The sequence below is a fragment of the Balaenoptera borealis genome (genome assembly GCF_965194805.1).
Source record: "Balaenoptera borealis genome assembly, chromosome: 2".
NCBI lineage: Eukaryota > Metazoa > Chordata > Mammalia > Artiodactyla > Balaenopteridae > Balaenoptera > Balaenoptera borealis.
This window is the reverse complement of record NC_138867.1, coordinates 37899886-37922970: the sequence shown is the minus strand read 5'-3', so window position 1 is coordinate 37922970 and position 23085 is coordinate 37899886. Positions and strand designations below refer to the sequence as shown.

General features: G+C 39.6%; 1 protein-coding gene across 5 annotated transcripts; it reads left to right on the top strand.

Annotated features, from left to right (window-relative positions):
• The first annotated feature begins 1854 nt into the window (after positions 1-1854).
• Positions 1855-21598, top strand: HMGCS1 (3-hydroxy-3-methylglutaryl-CoA synthase 1). 5 transcript variants are annotated; one of them, XM_082382352.1, is made up of 12 exons: positions 1872-2006; positions 4875-4945; positions 6969-7029; positions 11964-12421; positions 12746-12871; positions 13396-13560; positions 15069-15234; positions 16052-16222; positions 17068-17174; positions 18029-18154; positions 18697-18860; positions 19830-21598. In XM_082382352.1, the coding sequence occupies exons 4-12, from the start codon at positions 11974-11976 to the stop codon at positions 19917-19919; spliced, it is 1563 nt and encodes a 520-aa protein (XP_082238478.1). In that variant the 5' UTR covers positions 1872-2006; positions 4875-4945; positions 6969-7029; positions 11964-11973; the 3' UTR covers positions 19920-21598. The 5 variants fall into 5 exon arrangements, with proteins under 5 accessions (XP_082238480.1, XP_082238478.1, XP_082238477.1 ...); XM_082382350.1 differs by lacking the exon at positions 4875-4945 and adding an exon at positions 2766-2966 and having other exon boundaries at positions 1875-2006; XM_082382351.1 differs by lacking the exon at positions 4875-4945.
• The last annotated feature ends 1487 nt before the right edge of the window (positions 21599-23085 follow it).

The following is a 23085-nucleotide window of genomic DNA, read 5'->3' as shown; positions in this document are numbered from 1 at the left end:
TTAACATGTCTTAAAAATGCACATTCAAGTATGACATGCTTATGTCAGATTGTAGCTCAAAAATGCTTGCAGCCCCTACTAAAATAAATATATGTATTTTGTCCTCAATTGCATGGAGAGCTAATATATGTGTAGCCTGGTATAATCTACCATTATATTTCACAGAATCACAGAGGCTTGTTTTTTAAAATTCTGTTGAGATGTTCTATATTTAATTACTAACCCACTTCATCATTGTCTGTTGCTTGACTTTCCAATAACCATGCTCACTTTGCTTAACTGGAGATTAATTTGATCAAAAAGACAGTCTGCATCTTGTGGGAATTTCCTGTTGTGCAAAATGATCTTCCTCAAGACTATCTAGCTAATTATTTCCTATTGTGTACTCCTGGAGTTGGAACTATTTGCTATCTTTTTCTAAGGACAAAGCTACATCTTCTTTCTTGTGTTTATCTTTACTGCCTTTCAATGCAATCTAATATGCCAAGAATGTTTAAATCTCCCCTCAAAATTGCTGTTGGTCACAATCAAGCAGTGTCTTTCTCTTTGTCACCTACTTTATGAAGGTATAAATGACATTGATTCTGGAACAGAATGAATGTCATCAGCTACATTGTGGAGTATAACCATTATTGAGTAGTCCTCTCTCCCAAGTAACTTATGCCACCGCTTCACAGTGGTTCCATTGCCAATATGTTTGACCACTTCCCAGCTGAGAATGTCTCTAACTAGGTTAGTATCTATAGTGGATAATGAATTTCACATAAAAGTAGTTCTGTGATGCATAGACTCATCAGTGACCCCTTATCAACAGCATTCCTGGGTCATAATGAAACTGAGGGGGAGAGAGATACAAACAACTCTCAATCTCTCATGATCTCCCACCAAAGCTAAGTGCCACAGTTTCTCTGTTTGAGAAGATGAGGCAGAGTCTAATTTAAGGCCATAATTATCCTCCTTTGGATTCTCCCAAACAGTGTTTCAGTGATTTCCTCCAGCTAGAATTGCTCCTCTCTATCTTCTGGGAGAACTAGGCAGTGCTTATTCTGTGGATTTGCTATACTGAGAATTATGGGACCCCTTCCTTCTTTCAACAACCTTTTATTAGGCAACTACCGCGTATTAAGCTCAGAAAATACAGTGGGGAATGCGCCACATGGAGCCCCTTCCTTCAGAATATATGGGCTAGCAAAAATCCTAGAATCAGGACCAAACTCCCTGCTTAGGCAAGGCCCCTTACCCTCCTCACTGGTGTCTAATCCCAAACCATCCTGTTCTAGGTTTAGTTAGTTTGTATAGAGGTGACAACATTGAGTATCTGCAAATCTGGTATTTAGAATATTTACAAAATTACAAATTCTTGGTGACGTATTCTGCTCCAATTTGTCATGCTCTGGGAAACTAGAAAAGGTTAAGATTGAATTCAAATCAAGTATTTCACAAATCTTACAGGTGAAGCCTAGCTCTGGTTGCTAGGCAACCTGACAGACTCTCCAGCAGGGACCAACTTGCCTTCCACACTTGACCATCTCTCCCCAGTGGTGGGACGTGGAGGCCTCATTGGCTCACATCTCTTCTCACTGGGTTCCAATTGACCGGAGAACCTCTCACTCCGCTCCCGTTGGCTCTCGCCGTCTCTCGCTGCTCTGTCATTGGTAGGCCGGCTCTCGGGCCACCACACGTCACTCTCTCACCCCACTTCCTCGGCCCTCCGGCTTTGACCCCGCCCCTTCCCCCGCCCTTCCAGCCACGAGGGAAAACCCCAGCGAGTGCCCGCCTCCACTTTCCTTCGGATTGGTTGAAACCGGACTGGGAGGCGGGCGCTACCGGCCTACTCTGCCGGCCACGATTGGCTACTGGGGCCACGGTCCCGCCTCCCACCGACTCCGGGCCGTGCCGGAGTCTGGTGGGTCCGCGGCTATAAAGCTGGTGGCGGAGGGGAGGCGCCGCGGATTGCATCTTCGTTGGTCGTTGCGTTTCCACGGCCACCGCCCGCTCACATTTCGGTGAGTGTCCCGAGTAGAGGAAGAAACCTGGGCTGCTGAGGCCCTGCCAGCAGGGTGAGGGCCCAGCGGATCCGTGTCCTTGACTAGGCCCGAAGGAGCTCCGGGTCCGTCAGGGTCTGGGCTGAGGCGTGGACCTAGCCCGGGAGGATGGGGCACCGTGATCGGGGGCCGTGCAGGGCCTCCCCTGTCAGGGACCTGGGGCCGACCGCGGTGGGTCCTAGGAGGGGCCGGGGCCACTGATGTGGGCAGGCGAGTCGCAGAGGGGAGAAGGAGAGAGGGCATTGAGGGCTAGGCTTCTGATGACATAGGAGCTGGAGGTGCTAGGGGCGTGGCTGTGACCGCCTTGAGGGGATGGGGGTGCCCACATGAGGGGGACGAGAAAGGAGTTGGACTGTCAGGGTGTTCCCGGAGCCTTGGCTTAGGGGTGGACGCCGAAGGATGGGGAAGATCACGCTTAGATGGAGGCTTGTAGGTTGGCAGGGGGGTGTGTCCTCCTGCCAGAGATAGAGAGTTGCTGGGAGGAAGGGAGGTGGGCAGCATTACTCTTCGTCCCTAGCTCAGGTGCGAGAAAGCATCACAACTGTGGTTTAACCTGGCTGAGTACTTTGAACTCTTGACTGCCTCGGTCTGTGCTTGCTTCAGATATCACAGATTCCTGCTTCCCACCTTCCCGCCTCCATAATTTTAATGCCCATTAAGATATATATATATATATAAGTTTCCTCGGTGTTTTGAAATTCCATATCTCCCTCCTGCTAGTAGCCTCAGGACCAGCCGGACTTGCTATGATGATGTAATGGGCAGGCAAGCACAGGGTCTTCACCCACAATAGGTTTGGGTTGAACCAAGGACATTTCAAAGCTTGGTATATGGAGTCTTTGAAAAACGTGTGTCCTGCCGTGACCAGTGGTAGAGAAAGAATTACTCTGACCCACCCTGGAGGAGAGATTTGGACAACAGGTAAAGTGAGGCTGGCCCTGCCGGTCATGCTTGCCCTGCGGCCTTGGTTTAGCGCATCACAGGCTTCTTTGCTCACCTCTGCTGCAACTCTTCCCTCCTGCGGATGCTCTTGCCAAACTGCTGCAGTGGATGATGTGTTCTGGCTGCTGCTGAGTAACATTTGCTCTATTTCAGGGATGAGTCATGAAAAACAATGGCAAGGTAAATGACAAGATTGAGACAAATGGAAGTGCCCGTATAGTTAGCAGATTTTTCCTTCTGAGGTGGAGTTTGGACTTTTATTGCACAGATTTGTTAGAAGGCTAATTGAAAGTCCTTAACCTGTATCTGTGCCAAATGGTTCTTTGCAGCTTGAGACATCTAAGCAGTTTGTGTCCTTTATTTTTAACAATTCAGTTATTTTTCTGTGGATACGGAGGGCAAGGATAGCATATCTTATGGGAAAGGAGACTTTTCTTTTCTGTGTGTCTAAACTTCGTAGGTCTCTCTCCTAAGTTTGTAAGTTTGTCCGTAAATCAGTTCCAGTTTAGTTCAGTTCAATTCTAGGTTAGTCAGTAACCCTAGTTCTCAGAAGGTGTTTCCGATGGGGAGAGTTAAATGGTATTATGTTTGGGGCCATAGACCACGTCATCTGTTAGACTAATCCTGGGCCTTGTTTTTCATTTTGTTTTTTTCCTTAAATATTCCTCTAGGGTGCTTTTACATCTTGTTTCTCTTAACTGTGGGATTGATTTTGAGATTTTTTTTGATTGAGATTTTAGATAGCTTTTCTCACAGGAAATGCAAAACCCTGATATTGGTGTAATGTGTGTTTCCTGGGTACCCTAGCATTATTTAAAACAGTAGTAAGTCAGTGGAACTGAATGCGGGGAGATGCATTGGGGTTGTGGATGGAGGAGCTTGATGGGCTATATATCAGAATCTCTATTTAGTTTCATTTGGAAAGGAATATAGAGTCATAATTTTATGCTGGGTTATTAAAAAAACCAAATATCAGAGAAGGGTGCGATATTTTTGTTTCTCAAGACATACAGATAAAAAAATGTTAGATTAAAAACATGTTACCCAATCTAATGGGAGGGTGGTAGGACTCAATTCTTAATAATTTAGTCACCCTAATGCTTAGCTTGTGGTGATGTCCACTTGCTGTTAACTGAGTGTAGTAAGAGCAGTAGAGGAGAAGCTAATCTTCCAAAGCTCACAGGCTTCATCTTTGCAGGGTTCGTGGTTGGGGGTGTGTGCATTTGGGAATGATTGTAAGACCAACAAATGTTCTCTTCTGATTCCATTTGAACTCCTTACATTTTTCAAGGAATAATTGAAACCTACCATTTGCTTTGAACAGCAGCAGTAGAAAGCCAATTTTCTTAAACTTCTGGACAGTTTGGTGCTGCAGCTCATCTTAAAAGTGACAGTGAAAAGAACTCACTAATGAGGGCTGCTGCTATTGAGTACTTGAATCTAAAAGATTTTTCACCTAATTATAACTCCAAATTCAGCCCCTCAAAAAATAGCAATTCTGTGTGCCCTTTACTCTAAGGTCTCAAAGGGATTTCAAAAGAATCAAAATACAGCCCTTCTCCCAATAGGAGTCTAAGTATCCAGTATTCTTAAGAAGACTGCCAGTAACTAGTTTTCCATTGAGAGTAGAATATGAAGGCTTCAGTGTGGGTGTGAATGACATACCTGATGTAGGAGTGCAGGGTCCTGATTAGAAAGCTCTAGGAAACCTTCCTGGAAGAGGGGCTTAGAACAGGACCTTGAAATATGAGTAGAATCTCTGATAAGCGGACCAGTCCCTCTGGGGGGAGGCAGGGTGTCTGTGATTTTTACTTAGGGAACTAGACCAGAGATGTACAGGCGTGGGCAAGGCTTTCCTAACAGTAGTTTTGCTTGTTTGCTCCTAAGGAGGAAAGGCTCATTCTCAGTTAAAAAGGATTCCTGGATTTCTCTCCTGTGATAGTGAAAAAGATCAGCAGGTAACTGCTTGTGGTTTCTCGTGTACCAAAATGTGTACTGGGTGAACTTCTCCGACCACTTGTTTGAATCAAGGCTAACGAGGGAGCCAGAAGGAGGAATTCAGAGCACTGAATAAACCCCATGAGAAAGTTGGTTGGCCCTAGGCAGTCTTATCATTCTTCAGTTTTAATCTTTGCCAAACTCGAAACGCCTATATTTCAGCTCAGGAGTCTCCTCCAAACATGCTTTGTGATAACCTGCCCAGCCGCTTGTGATTCATAAACTGCTTTCTGAGCCACGCTGCTTCCCTCTATCACTTGCTCTGAAAAGACCTTCTGTTAGAAATAAGCTGATGACCTGCTTGAGACTTCGGCACTGCTGTTTTAGTCAGGATAGAGAACACTCCTAGCAATTGCAGAAGAGAATGGAAAGCCTAATCCCTTTCTGATTGACTCTTCCCCAAAGTGGCATTTATTGCTCCATTTCCTTTCCTGGACTCCAGGCCTCTCTTTCTCCTGAGGGCTTAAGTAGCATGGCAGTCCTCTGAATCTTCTTTTTTCTTCTTTCTTTGCTTTCTTTTGTGCGCTGGAGTTCTCCTCCTCCCTTCTCCCTCCTGCTGTCTCTGCCTTCCCACCTAACCTCCCTCCCCAATTTAAATAATAAAAATTGAAAGAGGGAATATTGGCAGTTCAGGAGAAATGTCCTTGATGAAAATAGTGTCAAATGCATATGCAAATGTGGTTTCAAGAAGAAATATTATTAAGTTATTTAAATAGTCTCAACACTTAAGAAGGAATCATGTCCCCGCCCCCCTCCACCAGTGAGAACTAGTCCCCATGGAATGCTTAATTTGCAGATTACAAAAGAATAATTTGAGAGAATAAGGAACAAAAAAGTTATTTTCTCAAAATGTATATATCATCCTGGAATCAGAGGTTTTTCGGAATATAGAAGTCTTATCTTTTCCCACAAACCTCAGGATCGATTTATGGGATGGGGGGGTAAACTTAATGAAGGGAAAGGAGCTAAGTCTCTAAGCTCTTAAATGATCTAATCGTGTAAAAGAAGTAAAGCTTTACTAAACAGCAGCTGAGGGTAGTCTCCAGTTAATCAGGCAAGGGCTGATGCTATATTCACCAACAATTAAATGGAGAGCAAAGGTAATTAATTGTTTGTGTTAAACAGGAACTATTGTCTCAAGTAACAACCCTTCAGAACAGGTGGACTGAGGAAAATGCTCCAAAGCATTTTGCTTCCATGTAATTTTGTTTCCACATAATTTAAATGATGATAAAGCTTAATGCTCCTTGGTCTTGATATCAAATACCTACCTTTTTAACCCAAGCACTGAGGGGAAAATCACTTTCTAAAAGGTTGGGGCAGGTGAAAGTGACCATGTTGAAAACGAGGAGCATAAGTTAAATAATGAAGATAATTAGGTCTTGCTAGAAAGATACATATTTTGTTTGAAAAATACTAAGAACTAGGATAATAGTAAATGCTTTATATTATTCACATATTTTATCTTCTCAACCATCCTTCATAATGAACTGGGAGGGCAGGTATTAGCTCCATTTTATGGATGAGGAAATTGAAGCTCAAAGAGGCACAAATCGTTCAAGTCACAAACTCCCAAGTGCACAGCAAGCTCTTCAATGTATAAGCCTCTTTACTCCAGAAATTTATTAGCCTAGTGCAACTCATTTATATTCCTTTCCCCCAATTCTTGAAAACCCTAATTTAGTAAAGAAGACTACAACTCTCCCAGCATCATATTTGGTTTAAAGCCTGAATCAGTGATATGAACTACTTATGTCAGTTCATTACCAGGACTGAACCTACCACTGTAAGAGCTAATAAGATAAGGAGGAAAAAGTTTTATAAGCTTTAAGTACCATTTTTTCTAAGCAAAGTCAAACTCTGTTCTACATAATGTAATTGGACAAGGAAATGTTTATTTTAACTCACTTTGAATTGGAGTCATTATTTGAATTTGTGTGGTGATTTATGACTTTAAAAGAGGTTCTTATTTGAAATTCCTAGTGCCTGAAGGAGGAAACAGAGTGACAGACCTGGAGACTGCCGTTCTTTATCCCTCACACAGGTATGGCATCCTGTCATGCTGCTAAAGGAAAGTGTTCCTTTCTAATGGAAGGGGGAAATTTAATTTTTATCCTAAGGCAAATAACCATTTGTGTGCACCACACATTCTTAAACCCCATTATAGGATGATACCTTGTCTTTAAATATTAGTTAATGCCATAATGCTTCAGGAGACTGTCTGATTTTGTGTTTATTAGACTAATGTTTAAAATCTAGAAACTAATTTTAAAAATTAGCATTCACTCATAAGAGAAAAAAATCTAGATAATAAAATGTAACCGTATAAACTGCTTAGTCAGAAACAATCACAGGTAAGCATGTGTTCCAGTAGTGCTTTCTGAATTACAGCCTCGAAAGATATCCATCAGGGCTGTAGATTGAATGTTTATGTAAGATTGGACAGTGGTTACAAATGTGTTTGAACCAATAATCTAATTATTTGCAGCTATTGCTTTCTTGTATTACCATGGAGCGCCTCTCTTATGAGTCTGCTTTTTTCCTGCTTCAGTTTTATAATTTCCTATGGTTGTTAGTAATTTTAGATTAGAAGGCTAGTAGGGTCTCATTTATTCAACATCCAGCTTCCATCATATGCCAAGCATTGGGCTGGGTACTAGGGGCACAAAGACGAACAGGTACATTTCTTGCTTTCTAGAAGCTCCTTTCTAGTGCGAGGAGGCTGACTTTAAATAATAGAGGATAAACTTGGAATAGTTTTAAATAGCATCTTATCAAAGCTCGGATGTGCATTTTAGAAAGGTTAGCGTAGGACAGGGGAGAGATGGAGGCAGAGAGCTCAGTTAGGAGGCTCTGGGGACTGATGCCGAAGTCCCTCCCTGACGAGCCCTGAGGAGCTAGGTAAGGGCTACCCTTGCATCAGCATCCTCAGCTGATTTCTCTGCTTTTTTGCCTTTTTTTTTTCTCTTTATCCTTTTCCTTCTCCAGTTGTCTTTCATTCACAGATTTAAAAGATTCTCAGGGGATCATATTGGCCCCTTTTGTGTCCTCCTATGCAGGAAGCATTCAGAAATTGTTAACAAGGCAAGGCTTCTATATTATCTTGCTTTGCCGACTCTGGAAGTAGGACCTGGAGCTCCTTTTGTCCACCAGTGGGGGTGAGCCTTCACTTTAGGAGAACAGACTTGGGAGTCTTCTGTTGGTACTTGTCGGAAGATAGCTTTGGAAGATTTACAGAGTTCTGTGGTAAAAGTGTACCTTTCTCCTCCTTTTTTTTTTTTTTTTTTTTTGGCTGTGTTGGGTCTTCGTTTCTGTGCGAGGGCTTTCTCTAGTTGCGACGAGTGGGGACCACTCTTCATCGCGGTGCGCGGGCCTCTCACTATCGCGGCCTCTTTTGTTGCGGAGCACAGGCTCCAGACGCGCAGGCTCAGTAGTTGTGGCTCACGGGCCTAGTTGCTCCGCGGCATGTGGGATCCTCCCAGACCAGGGCTCGAACCCGTGTCCCCTGCATTGGCAGGCAGACTCTCAACCACTGCGCCACCAGGGAAGCCCTCTCCTCCTTTTTAAAGATGAAATTTAAAAAGAATATTTACATCTTTTTATTGGAAATACAGAATCCCCATTATCCTGCTTAGATTTTTTTTTTTAATTGTGAACACAATGCTCTGAAAAATCATGAAGTACCTTTTTTATCAGCAAAAGATTAAGAATACATGCAGGTAATTTTTTAAACTGTCAGATGTTTAAACTGTACTCTATTTAGAAAATTTTTGTGATATTTAGAATAGTGAATTAACCAGAATATCCCATTCTTTGACTAAAGTTAATGCTATAATGTGAACATACCAGATCTTTAGCTGGCCTTTTTTTCTTTTTTTTCTCTCTTTTTCTAATTTTTCTGGCCTACTTAAGAGAGCATTTGAGAGCACAACATAAGAGCACACAACAGGATAGTTAAAAGTAAAGATTATAGACCCTAAACTATATCAATCATTTTGTTGTTCAAAATGCCATGGACCAATTACTCCCTGTATTAATTTCCCTCTTTTTTTTCTACTTTTCTCACTCTCCCTCAATTTCAACCAAAAGGTAAATATTTCAAATTAGGTGGTGTTTTACCAAGAATGTAATGAAAACACCTTGGCTGTCAAAAATCCTCAGAGAACGAGCAATATTGACTGAGTTAGACAATGTAAAAATTTTTTCCACGTCAAGATCAGAGTCATGATTCACTTTCATGAGTCGCTTTGATGGGTATGGGTTATTTTAGTTTAGCTACCTTTTTTTTCCCCCAAATGAAACAAGTCACTTATTTCACTCTAGGAGGCTTAAAAATAGAGTTACACCTTATTTAGTAAGTACCATATAGCAGTGACTGATCAGAGCTATTTAGATTATGGTAAATATAGAGTAATTCTGGAATTAAAGCCTTCTTTCTGGCTTTTCATAAACTGGTTTATATCTTCAGAAGATTATATATATATTTGTCCATTTTATTTCCAACAGCACTGCAAGCTGTTGGGCCAGGCAGGGAAAATTATACTGTCCTCAGCATGTTGAGAGCGGTTTGAAGAGTTGAAAAGAATCTAAAGGTTAACCCAGTGGGAAAGGCTGGGAAGGTAGTTAATCCTATTGCCTCTGCTTTGGTGACTTAAAGGGTAGCATATAGGAGGGGTTCTTCTTATAAGTATATGGACTGTGTTTTTGTTTTTAACACTAGTTGAGTTTTTTTCTGTGGACTGTGCAAAGGACTTTAACTTATTTTACTATAAACTTAGAATCTGCCTCATGACATATTAGATAGTCCCTTTATGTCTTCATTTCAACTTCAGTGTAGCAAAGTTTAGATTATCATAAAATTGATGGGTTTGCATGGAACAGGGGAAAGATAGGACAAAGTGGAGAGGTGCTTCTCTGTTCACTTGTGTATCTGACAGTGAGTGATTCTGTCAAGAAATAAAACAGTGGAGGCTAGAAATCTGAAGTCATCCTCAATACTTCATCCTTTTCCTGCTATCTAGTCAGTCACAATTTCTGCCAATTTTCTGCTTCCATATTTTTTTGAAGCTTTTCCTTTACTCTTCATGTAGTAATTGATCTAGTTCATGACCTACATCTCACTGGACTTCTGTATCAGCTTCCTAACTCAGATCCATTCTCCACAGAGCACCAGTGACTGTGTAAAACGGTGACTCTCAAACTTTTCTGACTATGACCCTCAGTAAGGAATCCACAGTTGCAACCCAGGATATGTGTGAATGATTGAAACAAAATTTTCATGAAAAATTCTTGTATTTAGAAGGAAGATGTTCTTAAGACCTTTGACTTAGATCTTGTGATTATATTTCCAGGTGCTTATTTTTCAGGTTTTAATATACTCATACCTTGATAACCTATGGGCTAAGGGTAGATCTCATGATTTAAGGACAGCTTCTCTGCTTTAGATATTTTCTCAAGATTTCAGTGATTAGCAACACACTATGGCAATAGTCTGTAATTTCATTATCCCTAATGCTACACCTGAGTTGGCAGAGTGGCAGAGGACAAATGACATAGATACAGGATTTGCCTTTTGTCAGTGGCAGCAGCAGCAAGAGTGTGGGGCTTTGGCTCTAACTCAGCAGCAGAGGTGCTGGGACCAGGAGCTCTGGCAGCCTCAGTAGGAATGTGAGCTCATGGGGTCTGAATAGTAACCACCTTCCTCCCCTTTGCTCCTCTAGCCCAGCCAACAAGTTGGTAACCATTTCCCTGTATTAAATCCTCCTCTGTTAGAAATACCTAGAATAATTTCTCTTTTTCTGATTGATACAACCTCTAAAGAAATTGAAACTCTGATAGGTTATATGACTTACCCATAGGCCATAGCAACACTCTTGAGAGGCTAGCACATTTTTTTTTTACTGTTGGTAAATAAATCTAGACACTAGTTTACAGTGTGGCAACAGTCCAACTTTTTAAGGCCCTTTTTAAAACAGAAGGGGTTGTTTTAAGAGATGTTATCTAAGATGCCACACAAATAATATGTGGATTATCAGTTTTCAAATTTGAATCTGTTTTGGGTTTTTTTTGCCTGATTTAGAAGCGAAGTGATACCTTGTGATTTTATGATCATTTATTGCCTATACACCAGCTGTAGAAAGTATAGAATATTGACTTTTGACCTGTTACGGGTCCAGGAACTTGTCTTTGCTTTAAATTTTAATCATTTGGGTTCTGGGTAGAGGCTTCTTTGGAAAGCTGGGATTATAATAGTAGCGACCTTGAGTAGATTGCTATGGTAGACTTTACAGTGTGGCTTTTCTACTTACTGGTATTGTTTAGATCAATAAAAACTACAATATTGTTTGATCTAACAGTTTTAAAGTCCCATAAAGTCAATAGCTATGAATAATCAATATAACTATGATAAGTGAATGAATGACTTTTTTTAAACTTTTTGAGCGGCCAGGAATAGATCAGATACTTGACTTCTGATTTGTGGGCCATATTACTAAATTGTCATTGTATTTTATCTTATAGTTCTTTACAACATAGAAGAATCTTATTTGAGTTTTCTTTACCTCTAATAATCATATTTTAAATCTAAATATATCCAACTCTGAATAAAGTACAAGCCTTTCTAAAAGATGATAATTTTTTTGTTTTGTTTGGCCTTGCCCTGCGGCATGCAGGATCTTAGTTCCCCGACCAGGGATTGAACCCGTACCCCCTGCGGTGGAAGCGTGGAGTCTTAACCACTGGACCACCAGGGAAGTCCCTAAAAGATGATAATTTTAAATAATAATGGAGTTAATAATAACTCCATTCATACTATAATTACTACTTCCACATATTAAAATTGACTCCCTAAGTAAACTAAACTTAGAAATTAATATTTTAGATGATAATGAAAGTCTTAATGTTGATTTCTCAAGTTTGAACTTGACAATCTGCAACCTATAATCTACAACAATGTTTTTTCTGTTTTTCTTTCTAAAGTTCTTTCACCATGCCTGGGTCACTTCCTTTGAACGCAGAAGCCTGCTGGCCAAAAGATGTGGGGATTGTTGCCCTTGAGATCTATTTTCCTTCTCAATATGTTGATCAAGCAGAGTTGGAAAAATATGATGGTGTAGATGCTGGAAAGTATACTATTGGCCTGGGCCAGGCCAAGATGGGCTTCTGCACAGATAGAGAAGATATCAACTCTCTTTGCATGACTGTGGTCCAGAATCTTATGGAGAGAAATAGCCTTTCTTATGATTGCATTGGGCGGCTAGAAGTTGGAACAGAGACAATCATCGACAAATCAAAGTCAGTGAAGACGAATTTGATGCAGCTCTTTGAAGAGTCTGGGAATACAGATATAGAAGGAATAGACACAACTAATGCGTGCTATGGAGGCACAGCTGCTGTCTTCAATGCTGTTAACTGGATTGAGTCCAGCTCTTGGGATGGTATGTTACATATTGTTCCAAAGAAACTCCTTGAGGATGAAAACATCCAAATGACCTTTAATTAATGCCATATGCAAACTTACCTGTTATGCTTGTTTGAACCTGTTCAGAAAGATAGCTATGACTTTCAGCTTATCTGAATTATGAATTGGTTATCTTTATCATGTAGGACAAAATTATCTATCAAAATTTAGTCAGAATATTTTTTGTCTTTACCAAAGATGGGGAAAGGATATTCTGGGAAAATATAACAGATTCAGTTTATATGTATGATATTTAGAGTGTTGATCACATTCTTGTATACTAATACAAAATATTTTTCAGGACGGTATGCCATGGTAGTTGCAGGGGATATTGCTGTATATGCCACAGGAAATGCTAGACCTACAGGTGGAGTTGGAGCCGTTGCTATGCTAATTGGGCCTAATGCGCCTTTAATTTTTGAACGAGGTGAGTGTCTGGGAAGGCATTTTTTTTATTTGTACAATATGCTGAGAAATTTGAAAATAAAAATAGAAGCTAGTACTTGGTATTCATTAAATGCAGTCACTACCTGCTAAGTGCTTTATGTGTGTTATCATATTTAGTCTTCATAGCAATTGTACGAGGTAAGTGATGTCATCCCCACTTTACAGAGGAGTAAAATGGGTTTAAGTAGGGTTCAAGTAATAACTGGGAGATGTAACTTACCCGTAGTCATACGATAATTTGTTTTCAGTTCAGTAGAGCAGTTATGATCTCCTGGTTAGGTATATGAAACTTGCATAAAATGTTGTATATCAAAAGAGTCTTAGGCCTGTCCGTGGATATTGTTATGTTTCATTTGAATTACATATTGGTTTCACCTTGTAACTTCTATTCTGTGAGTAGTGAGTTGACTAGATTAAAGGGAAGTTCCCAGATGATGCAATATGGTTACTAACATATATCAAAAAGCAGAGATACATGGACCTCTTTCTTTTTTGTTCTAATAGGACTTCGTGGGACACATATGCAACATGCCTATGACTTTTACAAGCCTGATATGCTTTCTGAATATCCTATAGTAGATGGAAAACTATCCATTCAGTGCTACCTCAGTGCGTTAGACCGCTGCTATTCTGTCTACCGCAAGAAGATCTATGCCCAGTGGCAGAAAGGTGGGCTTTATCTGTTTTCCTTGGTTTTGGTATCTGTTGAGGACAGTATAATGTGCTGACTGTCTTTAGTGAGAAACTACTTCTTGGGCATCCTTCATTAGTGTCTCCTTAAACCATTTCTTTCTCACCCACCAAATAGCATAGTTTTCCCATAGTTTCTGGGAATGTGTAATTTAAGAGAACAGGTAAACTTTCCAAATGGAGTGTATTTCTGTAAAAATACTTAGGATGACTTAACCCCAGTAAGAAAATCAAAAGTAGGGTAAAAGAAAGTAACTTGAATTTTGTACATATTCTGAGAGAGGTATTCTCACAAGGTTTTAGTTTGCAACTGTGATCCCAAGAAAACTCTAATGAAAATAAATTATACCGAAGTGATCCCCCTGCCCACATAGTCTTTTTGCACTTGACCTGTGAATTCATACTTGCTTTTTTAGTGTCATCATCAGTCTCCATCTTTAACCCTGAGAAAGTTCTTGAGATACTGAGAAGGACAGTATTCAAATTAATGCTATTAAAACACACAATATCATATAAAGTATGCTTTTTCCATAGTCCAACTTTGCTTTATAGGGTTTGTGAGTGAGGGGTAAAAATAATAATCAATAACAGATATGAGGTAACACATAGTGGCTCTGGATAAGAAGTTTTTTTTTTAAAGATTTAACTTTTTTTTTTTTAAAGATTTTATTGATTGATTGATTGATTGACTGATTGCTATGTTGGGTCTTCGTGTCTGTGCGAGGGCTTTCTCTAGTTGTGGCAAGCGGGGGCCACTCTTCATCGCGGTGCGCGGGCCTCTCACTATCGCGGCCTCTCTTGTTGCGGAGCACAGGCTCCAGACGCACAGGCTCAGTAGTTGTGGCTCACGGGCTTAGTTGCTCCGCGGCATGTGGGATCCTCCCAGACCAGGGCACGAACCCGTGTCCACTGCATTGGCAGGCAGACTCCCAACCACTGCGCCACCAGGGAAGCCCAAGAAGTATTCTTGAAGTATGTAAAATATCATACTGTTTGCCAGTATTTAACAGTACAGTGATTTTCTAACTTTTTATTAGAACCCACAGTAAAAAGTATACTTTACATTGTATGTGCAGTTAAATGGAAACTAAAGTGTCATGAAATTTCCTGCCCATGCTGCGGGTTATACAGTTTGCTATTTTCTACTCTAGTCTGTTTCATTAAAAACAAAACAAAAACAAACAAACAAAAACCTCTTAATTATTAAGGTTAAAAAAATAATACTGGCCCTGACCCACTAAATTGATTACACAGCCCACTAATGCGTTGTGTAGTTCAGTTTGAAAACCAGTAATATAGTAGTGTATGTTGTTCTATTTCTAGATGTCTTTTTGATAAACATTTTAAACTATAGAGATATTTCATTATACAGTGTATTTTTGGTTGCTGCTTAAAGATTTAAAAACAGCCCAGCCCTGTTCTAAAATCAAACTTCAAAAGTTAGTGGCTTAAATGAATTTCATAATTTCTTTGGATTTCTCTTTCAGAGGGAAATGATAGAGATTTCACCTTGAATGATTTTGGTTTCATGATCTTCCACTCACCCTATTGTAAACTGGTTCAGAAATCTGTAGCTCGGATGTTGCTGAATGACTTCCTTAATGACCAGAACAGAGATAAAAATAGTATCTATAGTGGCCTGGAAGCCTTTGGGTAAGAGGAATTATGATTTTTTCCCTTCTATGTGAGAGTATTTTTTATATCTGTTAAAGCAATATTCGTACAGACATGAAAATTTTAGTCAAAAGAAGTCATCTTGTCTAACCTATTTATGTAATCAATGAAGAAGCTGAGCCCCAGAGAGGTGGTCGCTTACCTACATGAATTCTTTAGTCATTTCTACTCAGATTTTCTGATTTCCTGCTTTTAGATCTGTTGCCATTGTCACCATGATAATATAGCCCCACAAGTGCCTGTATTTATACAGCAGCCTCTTAACTCTTCTCCCTGCCTCTCCCGAGCCCCTGTGCCCATATCCATCCTGCACATAGCCACTACTGACGTCTGCTTTCATACTCCTTCCACGTTTTCCCAACTTCTAGGGCCTCCTAGTGTGCTATACCTGTTAAACTCATTCTGTTTCTCCTTTCCTGTGTCTCTTCTCCCTCTGATAAAATTCTATTCAACTTTTTAAGACTTGGCTCCTATAATGTGACTTTTCTAACTAAATGGACATTATTATGGACTTGAAATAGTAGTATATTCTGTTTGGTGATGACAGCTTTAATGGGTTATTAACCCATTAGAATTATGTTGTTTTAATTTGATCAAAAAAAAAAAAAAAACCTTTCAGAAAAAGGACCATATATGTACAACTGTTATATCTTACCAAGCAATTAGCATACTGCTACTTGGTTTTTAATAAATGGGAAATCAGAATCATACACACTTATAGTTAGGTCCACTAAGTAATATAATAAAAATACAGTCTTTGAATACTGTAAGATTTTCTTTTTTCTAAATCTTTCAGGGATGTTAAGTTAGAAGATACCTACTTCGATAGAGATGTGGAAAAGGCATTTATGAAGGCTAGTTCAGAACTCTTCAATCAGAAAACAAAGGCATCTTTGCTTGTGTCAAATCAAAATGGAAATATGTACACATCTTCAGTGTATGGCTCCCTCGCTTCTGTTCTTGCACAGTAAGTATAAATTTCCGCTGATTCACTCCCCTCGTTTGGAGATGTTAGATTTCTAAGACCAGATCTGGTGTCAGGCATGTTGGTGGCAGGTCGCAGAATGGTATTTTATTTCCAGGCTCTCTAGCCTATTGTCTGTTGACTTGAAGGAGATATGGGATGAGGCTACAATTATTCCAGAGTATTTAATTTCATACTTGCTTTCCTGGCTATTGTTCTCATGGCCTTATTATTCTTCTTTTTCTTTTAATAAATTTATTTATTTATTCTTTTTTTTTTGGCTGCGTTGGGTCTTTGTTGCTGCATGCGGGCTTTCTCTAGTTGCGGCGAGCGGGGGCTACTCTTTGTTGCAGTGCGCAGGCTTCTCATTGCAGTGGCTTCTCTTGTTGCGGAGCACGGGCTCTAGGCGCATGGGCTTTAGTAGTTGTGGCACGTGGGCTCAGTAGTTGTGGCTCGCGGGCTCTAGAGCACAGTCTCAGTAGTTGTGGCGCATGAGCTTAGTTGCTCTGCAGCATGTGGGATCTTCCCAGACCAGGGCTTGAACCCATGTCCCCTGCATTGGCAGGTGAATTCTTAACCACTGCGCCACCAGGGAAGTCCCGGTTTTATTATTCTTGACCTACAGTTGAACCCCAGTTGGCAAATAACTTATATTAGGACATGATAACTTTCAAAAACCCCATCATTCCCAGAGAGATGAGAATTCTTGTTTTCAGTCTGCTTACTGTAATAGTAAAGCTTTAGGTTAGATCCCTAGGCTTAGGATGAATTTTATTCCAACTCGTGGTTTTCCACCCGTTGTAGTTGGATCAGTTAAACTTTTTAATGGTTTTGTCCCTCCTACACAGGTACTCACCTCAGCAGCTGGCAGGAAAGAGGATTGGTGTGTTCTCTTATGGTTCTGGTTTAGCTGCCACTCTGTACTCCCTCAAAGTTACACAAGATGCCACACCAGGTAAATGCTGAGTCTTTCAACAAGAATGTCTTGAGAACCTACTGTGGTAAGGTTGACTTAGCAGGCTTCTTAAGTGAGTGCTTGAATCTGTCCCGTAGATCATTATGACATTTTAATCTTCATTACATCTTTCAACATACTCTCCAAAAATCTGCCTTAACTGGGTAAAGGGCAGGATTATGTCTGAGTCAGAATATCTTTCCTTCCTTCCGAGTCAGAAAAAAATGTATAATCAGCTGAAACTTTTTTTTTTTAATGGCATAGTGTGACTTTTTCTTCTTTGGCAAGTAACTTTATTTTCTCTTTTATCTCATTTTTAAAGCATATGTAGCCAGGGGACGTAGGCAGAGAAAGGGAAGCATACCTATTTAAGGCAGGTGGCTTTTGAGTCTTCACACCAATGATTGAGTCTGATCATATGAGTGAATAATACCAGGTCATTTCTTGTTGGTTGGTTTACTGAGTTGTCTAATGTTTATAAGGGTATGGTCTTAGCTGTATTTAAGGACACTTTTGTGCCTTCCCTGAGCAGGGAGGAGCAAAAATATGGAGAAAAACTGATGGAAGACTTGGCATTACTCTAAAACTGTACTGTAGGTTGACTGTAGACAAGTTATTTATAGTTTCAAATCCCACCTATTTCCTAGCTTGTCTACTGGCTGATACAGAACAAACGTTTAGTCAGAGGTCAACGGAAGCTGTGCCAAATAAATAACAGCTTATCTTTTAACTAAACAATAGCCAGTAGTTCTGAAAGAAATGCAAAGTTGTTTTTTTCGTTTGGCAACATTTTGTTCAGGCTTTGGGGCATGCTATTTTTAGTCTTCTAATGTTGGAATTATTTGCTATTTTAGGGTCTGCTCTTGATAAAATAATAGCAAGCTTATGTGATCTTAAATCAAGGCTTGACTCAAGAACTTGTGTGGCACCAGATGTCTTTGCTGAAAACATGAAGCTCCGAGAGGACACTCATCACTTGGGTAAAAATATTAAATTGTTAATACATACCCAGAAGCCTATTGGAGGGCTCTAATAACATTAAACATGTTACGTATCAGATTAGGATGTCCAGATATCTAGGCGGTATTCAGTACATGCCTGATGTTGGTGAAAATTATGGGGAAATAGCATCTTTTTTTTTTTTTTAGTTTATTTATTTTATTTACTTATTTATAGCTGCATTGGGTCTTCATTGCTGCGCACGGGTTTTCTCTAGTTGCGGCGAGTGGGGGCTACTCTTCATTGCGGTGCGCGGGCTTCTCATTGCGGTGGCTTCTCTTGTTGCGGAGCATGGGCTCTAGGCACATGGACTCAGTAGTTGTGGCTCACGGGCTTAGTTGCTCCGTGGCACGTGGGATCTTCCTGGACCAGGGCTCGAACTCGCGTCCCCTGCATTGGCAGGCCTATTCTTAACCACTGCACCATCAGGGAAGTTCTGAAATAGCAACTTTTATCTTTAGTTTTATTACCAGATGAGCTGTATGTCATAACTAATTTTTCACATTCTCTGCCTTTCCTTTAGTCAGCTATATTCCCCAGAGTTCAATAGACTCACTCTTTGAAGGAACATGGTACCTAGTTCGAGTAGATGAGAAGCACAGAAGAACTTATGCTCGGCGCCCCTCTCCAAATGATGACACTTTGGATGAAGGCGTAGGGCTTGTGCATTCAAGCACAGCAACTGAGGTAAAGAAAGCTCATTGTGTTTGGTCTTGGGCTTTGACAGGGTAAGAAATTTCCATCCCCAGATCTCAGGGCTTAGGGGATCTAACTGAGATTTAGCAACTTAAAGGAATGTCAATAAAGCAGAGTGATTCAGAGCCAGGGCTCTGGTATTGGATTCTAGCTATGCCATTTTCCAGTTGTATAAAGTGCTTTGCAGTTAAATTATTAGCATTTTTAAGTGCACAGTAAATACGAGGTTTTGTTAACAAGAGCAGAATTTAAAGGAAAACTGATCTGGAGAGAAGGCCCACTTGTGGTACGTGTCTTGGTGAGAGAGGAAGTAGGGGCAGCGTGTTGGGCTCCTCACATCCCTTCTCTCAGCCCATTGTCTAATCTGTCTCCAGTTGTCGAGAAGGAACAGGAATAGCTATGATTTGAATTCCTATTACATGCTAGCCACTTTTTTCATTTTCTAATTAATTTAATTTAATTTTTAAATTTAATCCTTATAAGAACCCCCTTGACTTAAATGATACTGTGCCCATTTTAGAGATGAGGCTGAAAAAAGCTAAATGACTTAACCAGGATCAGAGCCAGGCTTCAAACTGAGGACTTCAAAAACTTTGAAGTTATTAATCTTATCCACTCATCACAAATTTGCTAAAGGCATAGTCTTGCTCCTTGAGGTTGCACGTCAAGCCACAAGTGTTTGAGTTGCAAAGGCAAGATGTGACAAGTGAAATACTGGGTATGGTGGATCTCCGTGGCCTTCCTGTCTCTTGATACACGGATAATTGTATAATAAATTCACTATAAGGTAAAGAATGGATATTTAGCTCCCTCCATGAAAAGTTATATAGAATATATATTGAGCATAAGCCTCTCCAAAGTTGCCCTCCATCAGTTTTCCTATTAGAACTTTAATTAGCAACTTGACTCCTCCTTAAAAAAAACGCTAAGAGGCAACAACTTCTTTCTTTTGATTTTTAGCATATTCCAAGCCCTGCTAAGAAAGTGCCAAGACTCCCTGCAACAGCAGCAGAACCTGAAGCAGCTGTCATCAGTAATGGGGAGCATTAAGATACTTCCGTGAGGTGGAGGACTTCAGGGTGGGGTGGGGGGTATGTATGGGAACGGTTGGGGGAATGGGTTGTCTGGGGACAATTTTAAAGGATTACATGTTGCTTAAATTTTTATGTGACTGACATGGAGCCTGGAAAATTATCGTGTTCTTGGGAAAGTCTCTTTGCTCAGTTTCCTAACATGCTTCCTGTTGTGGTCGAGCCAATGCTTAATGTACTCGAATGATGTTAAGGGCTCTGTAAAACTTCATACCCCTCTGGCCATTTGTATGCATGAAGCTTAGTTTTTAAATGTAGTGTTATGAATCGTGCACTTCTGGCGAAGAAAGCAGCGGTACTAGTCTCCAATTTTAATTTTTTTAAACATGTAAGAATTTTATACTTTGAACAAACAAGATGACTGAAAGTTCCTGTGGTTTTTGAAAAAAGTTTCTGGTTTAGGGAATGTGGTCTTAATGAGATATGCACAAACCCTGTTTGAAAATGGCAAGACAGACATACTCTTTTTCTAGAATTTATGAATCCTAAAGAAGGAGAAGAGTTGGGACAGTTACACTAGTTCTAAAAACCGTTGCTTTAAATCCAGGCCAGCAGTGACGCGTTACTGTAATGACCTCTGTGAACAGAGAGATGCTGGCATTGAGGAGACGTCTGGTATAGAAAACATGGATGTAGTTCTAGGTCTGCTCCTGACTCAGTTCAAGGTGTATTTTGCGGAACAACATTGAGATGTTATTGGAGTTGTGTATGAGGAAGTTGGTGGTTGCAATCCTTCTTTGCACCTTATTTTGAAGAATAAATAAAACATTTTTATGGCTGCCTTTTAAAAATTTAAAACAAAAAGGAAGGATAGGGGCAGGGCATTATTATTAGGTTATTTCTGATGCTTCAGTGTTATAAATTCAACTTAAAGACTGACAACCTAAACTCATGTTGTAAGTATCCTTTTTGGTTTTTGTATCCGTTCAATGAAAATTAAAAGGTACAACCGAATTTTTACATAGTATGACCAGCCAAAAAGTATCCCACTTCTCAAGGTCTGGAAGTAGGATATATAAACCATTTTCTCAGACTTTCACCTTAAAAAAAAAAAAAAAAAACAACAAAAACCATCATATGAATAAATAAGAAGACTGGTTAGACAGTTTTGTAGATCTTTTTTGGTGCTGAACTATGACATGAGCCTTATAGATTGTAAAATAGGATAGTTGGAACTAATGTACAGAACTAAATTTTTTAAACTTTGCCATTGAATTCTGTGATGTTTCAGTTATCTAAAATAAACTTACACAAATATGAAATGTAAGTTTCAGATTGCAAGGTAATATGTAATGTAGTGTTTGTAAAATACTCTTTGTCTAATATTAACTAGCAGTGTTTTGATTTGTACACTCATAATTTGTTAAAATGACTTCATTTTAACATCCACGGATGTAGATTAATAACGTAAGTTCAGATTTAAAGATTGATGGGAAAATGGTGCATGTAATACTTCTGCAAGTATTGGGAGTTCAGTATGTTTTGAAAAGAGTAATTTAATTTTGGGGTGTCAGGAAATGGGTTTTCTCAAAGTCCATTGCCGGCAATGGGCAGGTCTACTAATACTGGCACAGAGCATAAACTGTACACCTTATTAACAGTGAGGTGAGTAACTTTGAATAAAGTTTTAGAGAAATATTTCAGATATTTGAGTATCCTTTTTTCCCTCCTGAACTAACAGTTTAGACAAGAAATCAGCTAATATGCTATTTTAAAATACAGTCATTCATTTCATTTCAGTCCATTAATTCACTAACTCATTCATTCATTATTCAAAAAATGTGCAGACCTGATATAAGCAAGGTACTCTGCTTCCATCAGAAATAAAGATTTACAAGATATATGGTCTTGCCTTCAAGGAGCTATCTGTCTAGTATGGGGGAATTTATACTGATGGTTTATCATTCTTATACTTCAAACAAAGAAATTAACTCCCAAATTGGGTGCTAAGCATGTGTAAATTTCACTATAAATATTTATGAAGAGACTTATTGTGTTTTCCTAAAAACAGCGTAAGATTAAGGGTTGGCAATTAAACACTAAAAGCACATTTTACAGCCAATATAGAACTGCCATCTAGAGCCTCCAGCCTGAGGGTCTCAGGTTGCTGGTGCTCCCAGAGGTTTTACAGAGAGAATTTCTGCATTGGCAGTAATATTGGACCAGATAACCTCAATCCCTGTGAACTCTTAGGACTGTATGAATTGGGAATTAAACCAGATTATTTTCTAGTACTGATCAGCTGTTTTATAATGCTGTCATGTCTAGATTCAGTACTTAGTAATTCTTTTATTTTCTGGGCCAGTCTCCAATATCTCTGGGTCATTTAGAAGGTGAGGCCAATGCTCTCTAATTCTACAAATTCTAGGATCCTGATTCATATGGCTTTAAGGATTCTCTCCTTCCCCTCCTCCTTTTGGGAATTTGTGCACTTTTTTTTTTTCTACCTTCTGGGTTTTGTTTATTTCATAAACAGTGATCAGTATGTTTAAGATTAATGCTAGACAACTCAAACAGATGCAACAGCTCCTTTTGATCCTCCTGTGACTTAGTTGAAACACTTTATCTCTTGTCTGCTGTTTGAAATGTCCTGGCACACTAAAGTGGAAGTGAAGAGAGCAAGGAATGTAACAGGATCTTTAAACAATTTACAGCTGTGTAATCTTGACATAAAAGTGAACACTTTCTTTAAAATTTCTAGCAACTTCTCTTCCTATTTTTTTCCTAATTGGTGGTGGAAGGAAATAGTTGACCTGTGATTTTTTTTTTTTTTTTTTTCTCTCCTCAAACTGTTACAAGCGTGGTACTGAGGAGATGAAGATTATGAACACCAATCCTCAGGAAGTTTATATATCGGGGTTCTAGCTTATAATTATAAAAAATGCATTTTCATTTTAAATGTTTAGAAGTGAAAAACAAGGAATTCACCTTTTACTTTTTTTGTCTTATTTCATCATTGTGCAGGCATCTACAGTAAAAATAATGAAAGTTTTGATCTAATTTTGCAAAAGCTTCCCTTTGCCTCCAGGTTTTTTTACATGCTATTAAACTAGCACCTCCAACCCATCTTAGCAAAACCTTGTTGATCTTTGGGGTCTCAGCTCAAGATCTGCTTCCTCCCTGAA

What these genes read in the sequence shown, in the direction of transcription:
- HMGCS1 (XM_082382350.1), top strand. Translation starts at nt 2,876, where the DNA reads ATGGAGTCTTTGAAAAACGTGTGTCCTGCCGTGACCAGTGGTAGAGAA. An exon ending in GTTCTTTATCCCTCACACAG is followed by an intron (nt 7,030 to 11,963) that starts GTATGGCATCCT and finishes TTCTTTCTAAAG; the next exon opens with TTCTTTCACCATGCCTGGGT. An exon ending in TACACAAGATGCCACACCAG is followed by an intron (nt 17,175 to 18,028) that starts GTAAATGCTGAG and finishes TTGCTATTTTAG; the next exon opens with GGTCTGCTCTTGATAAAATA.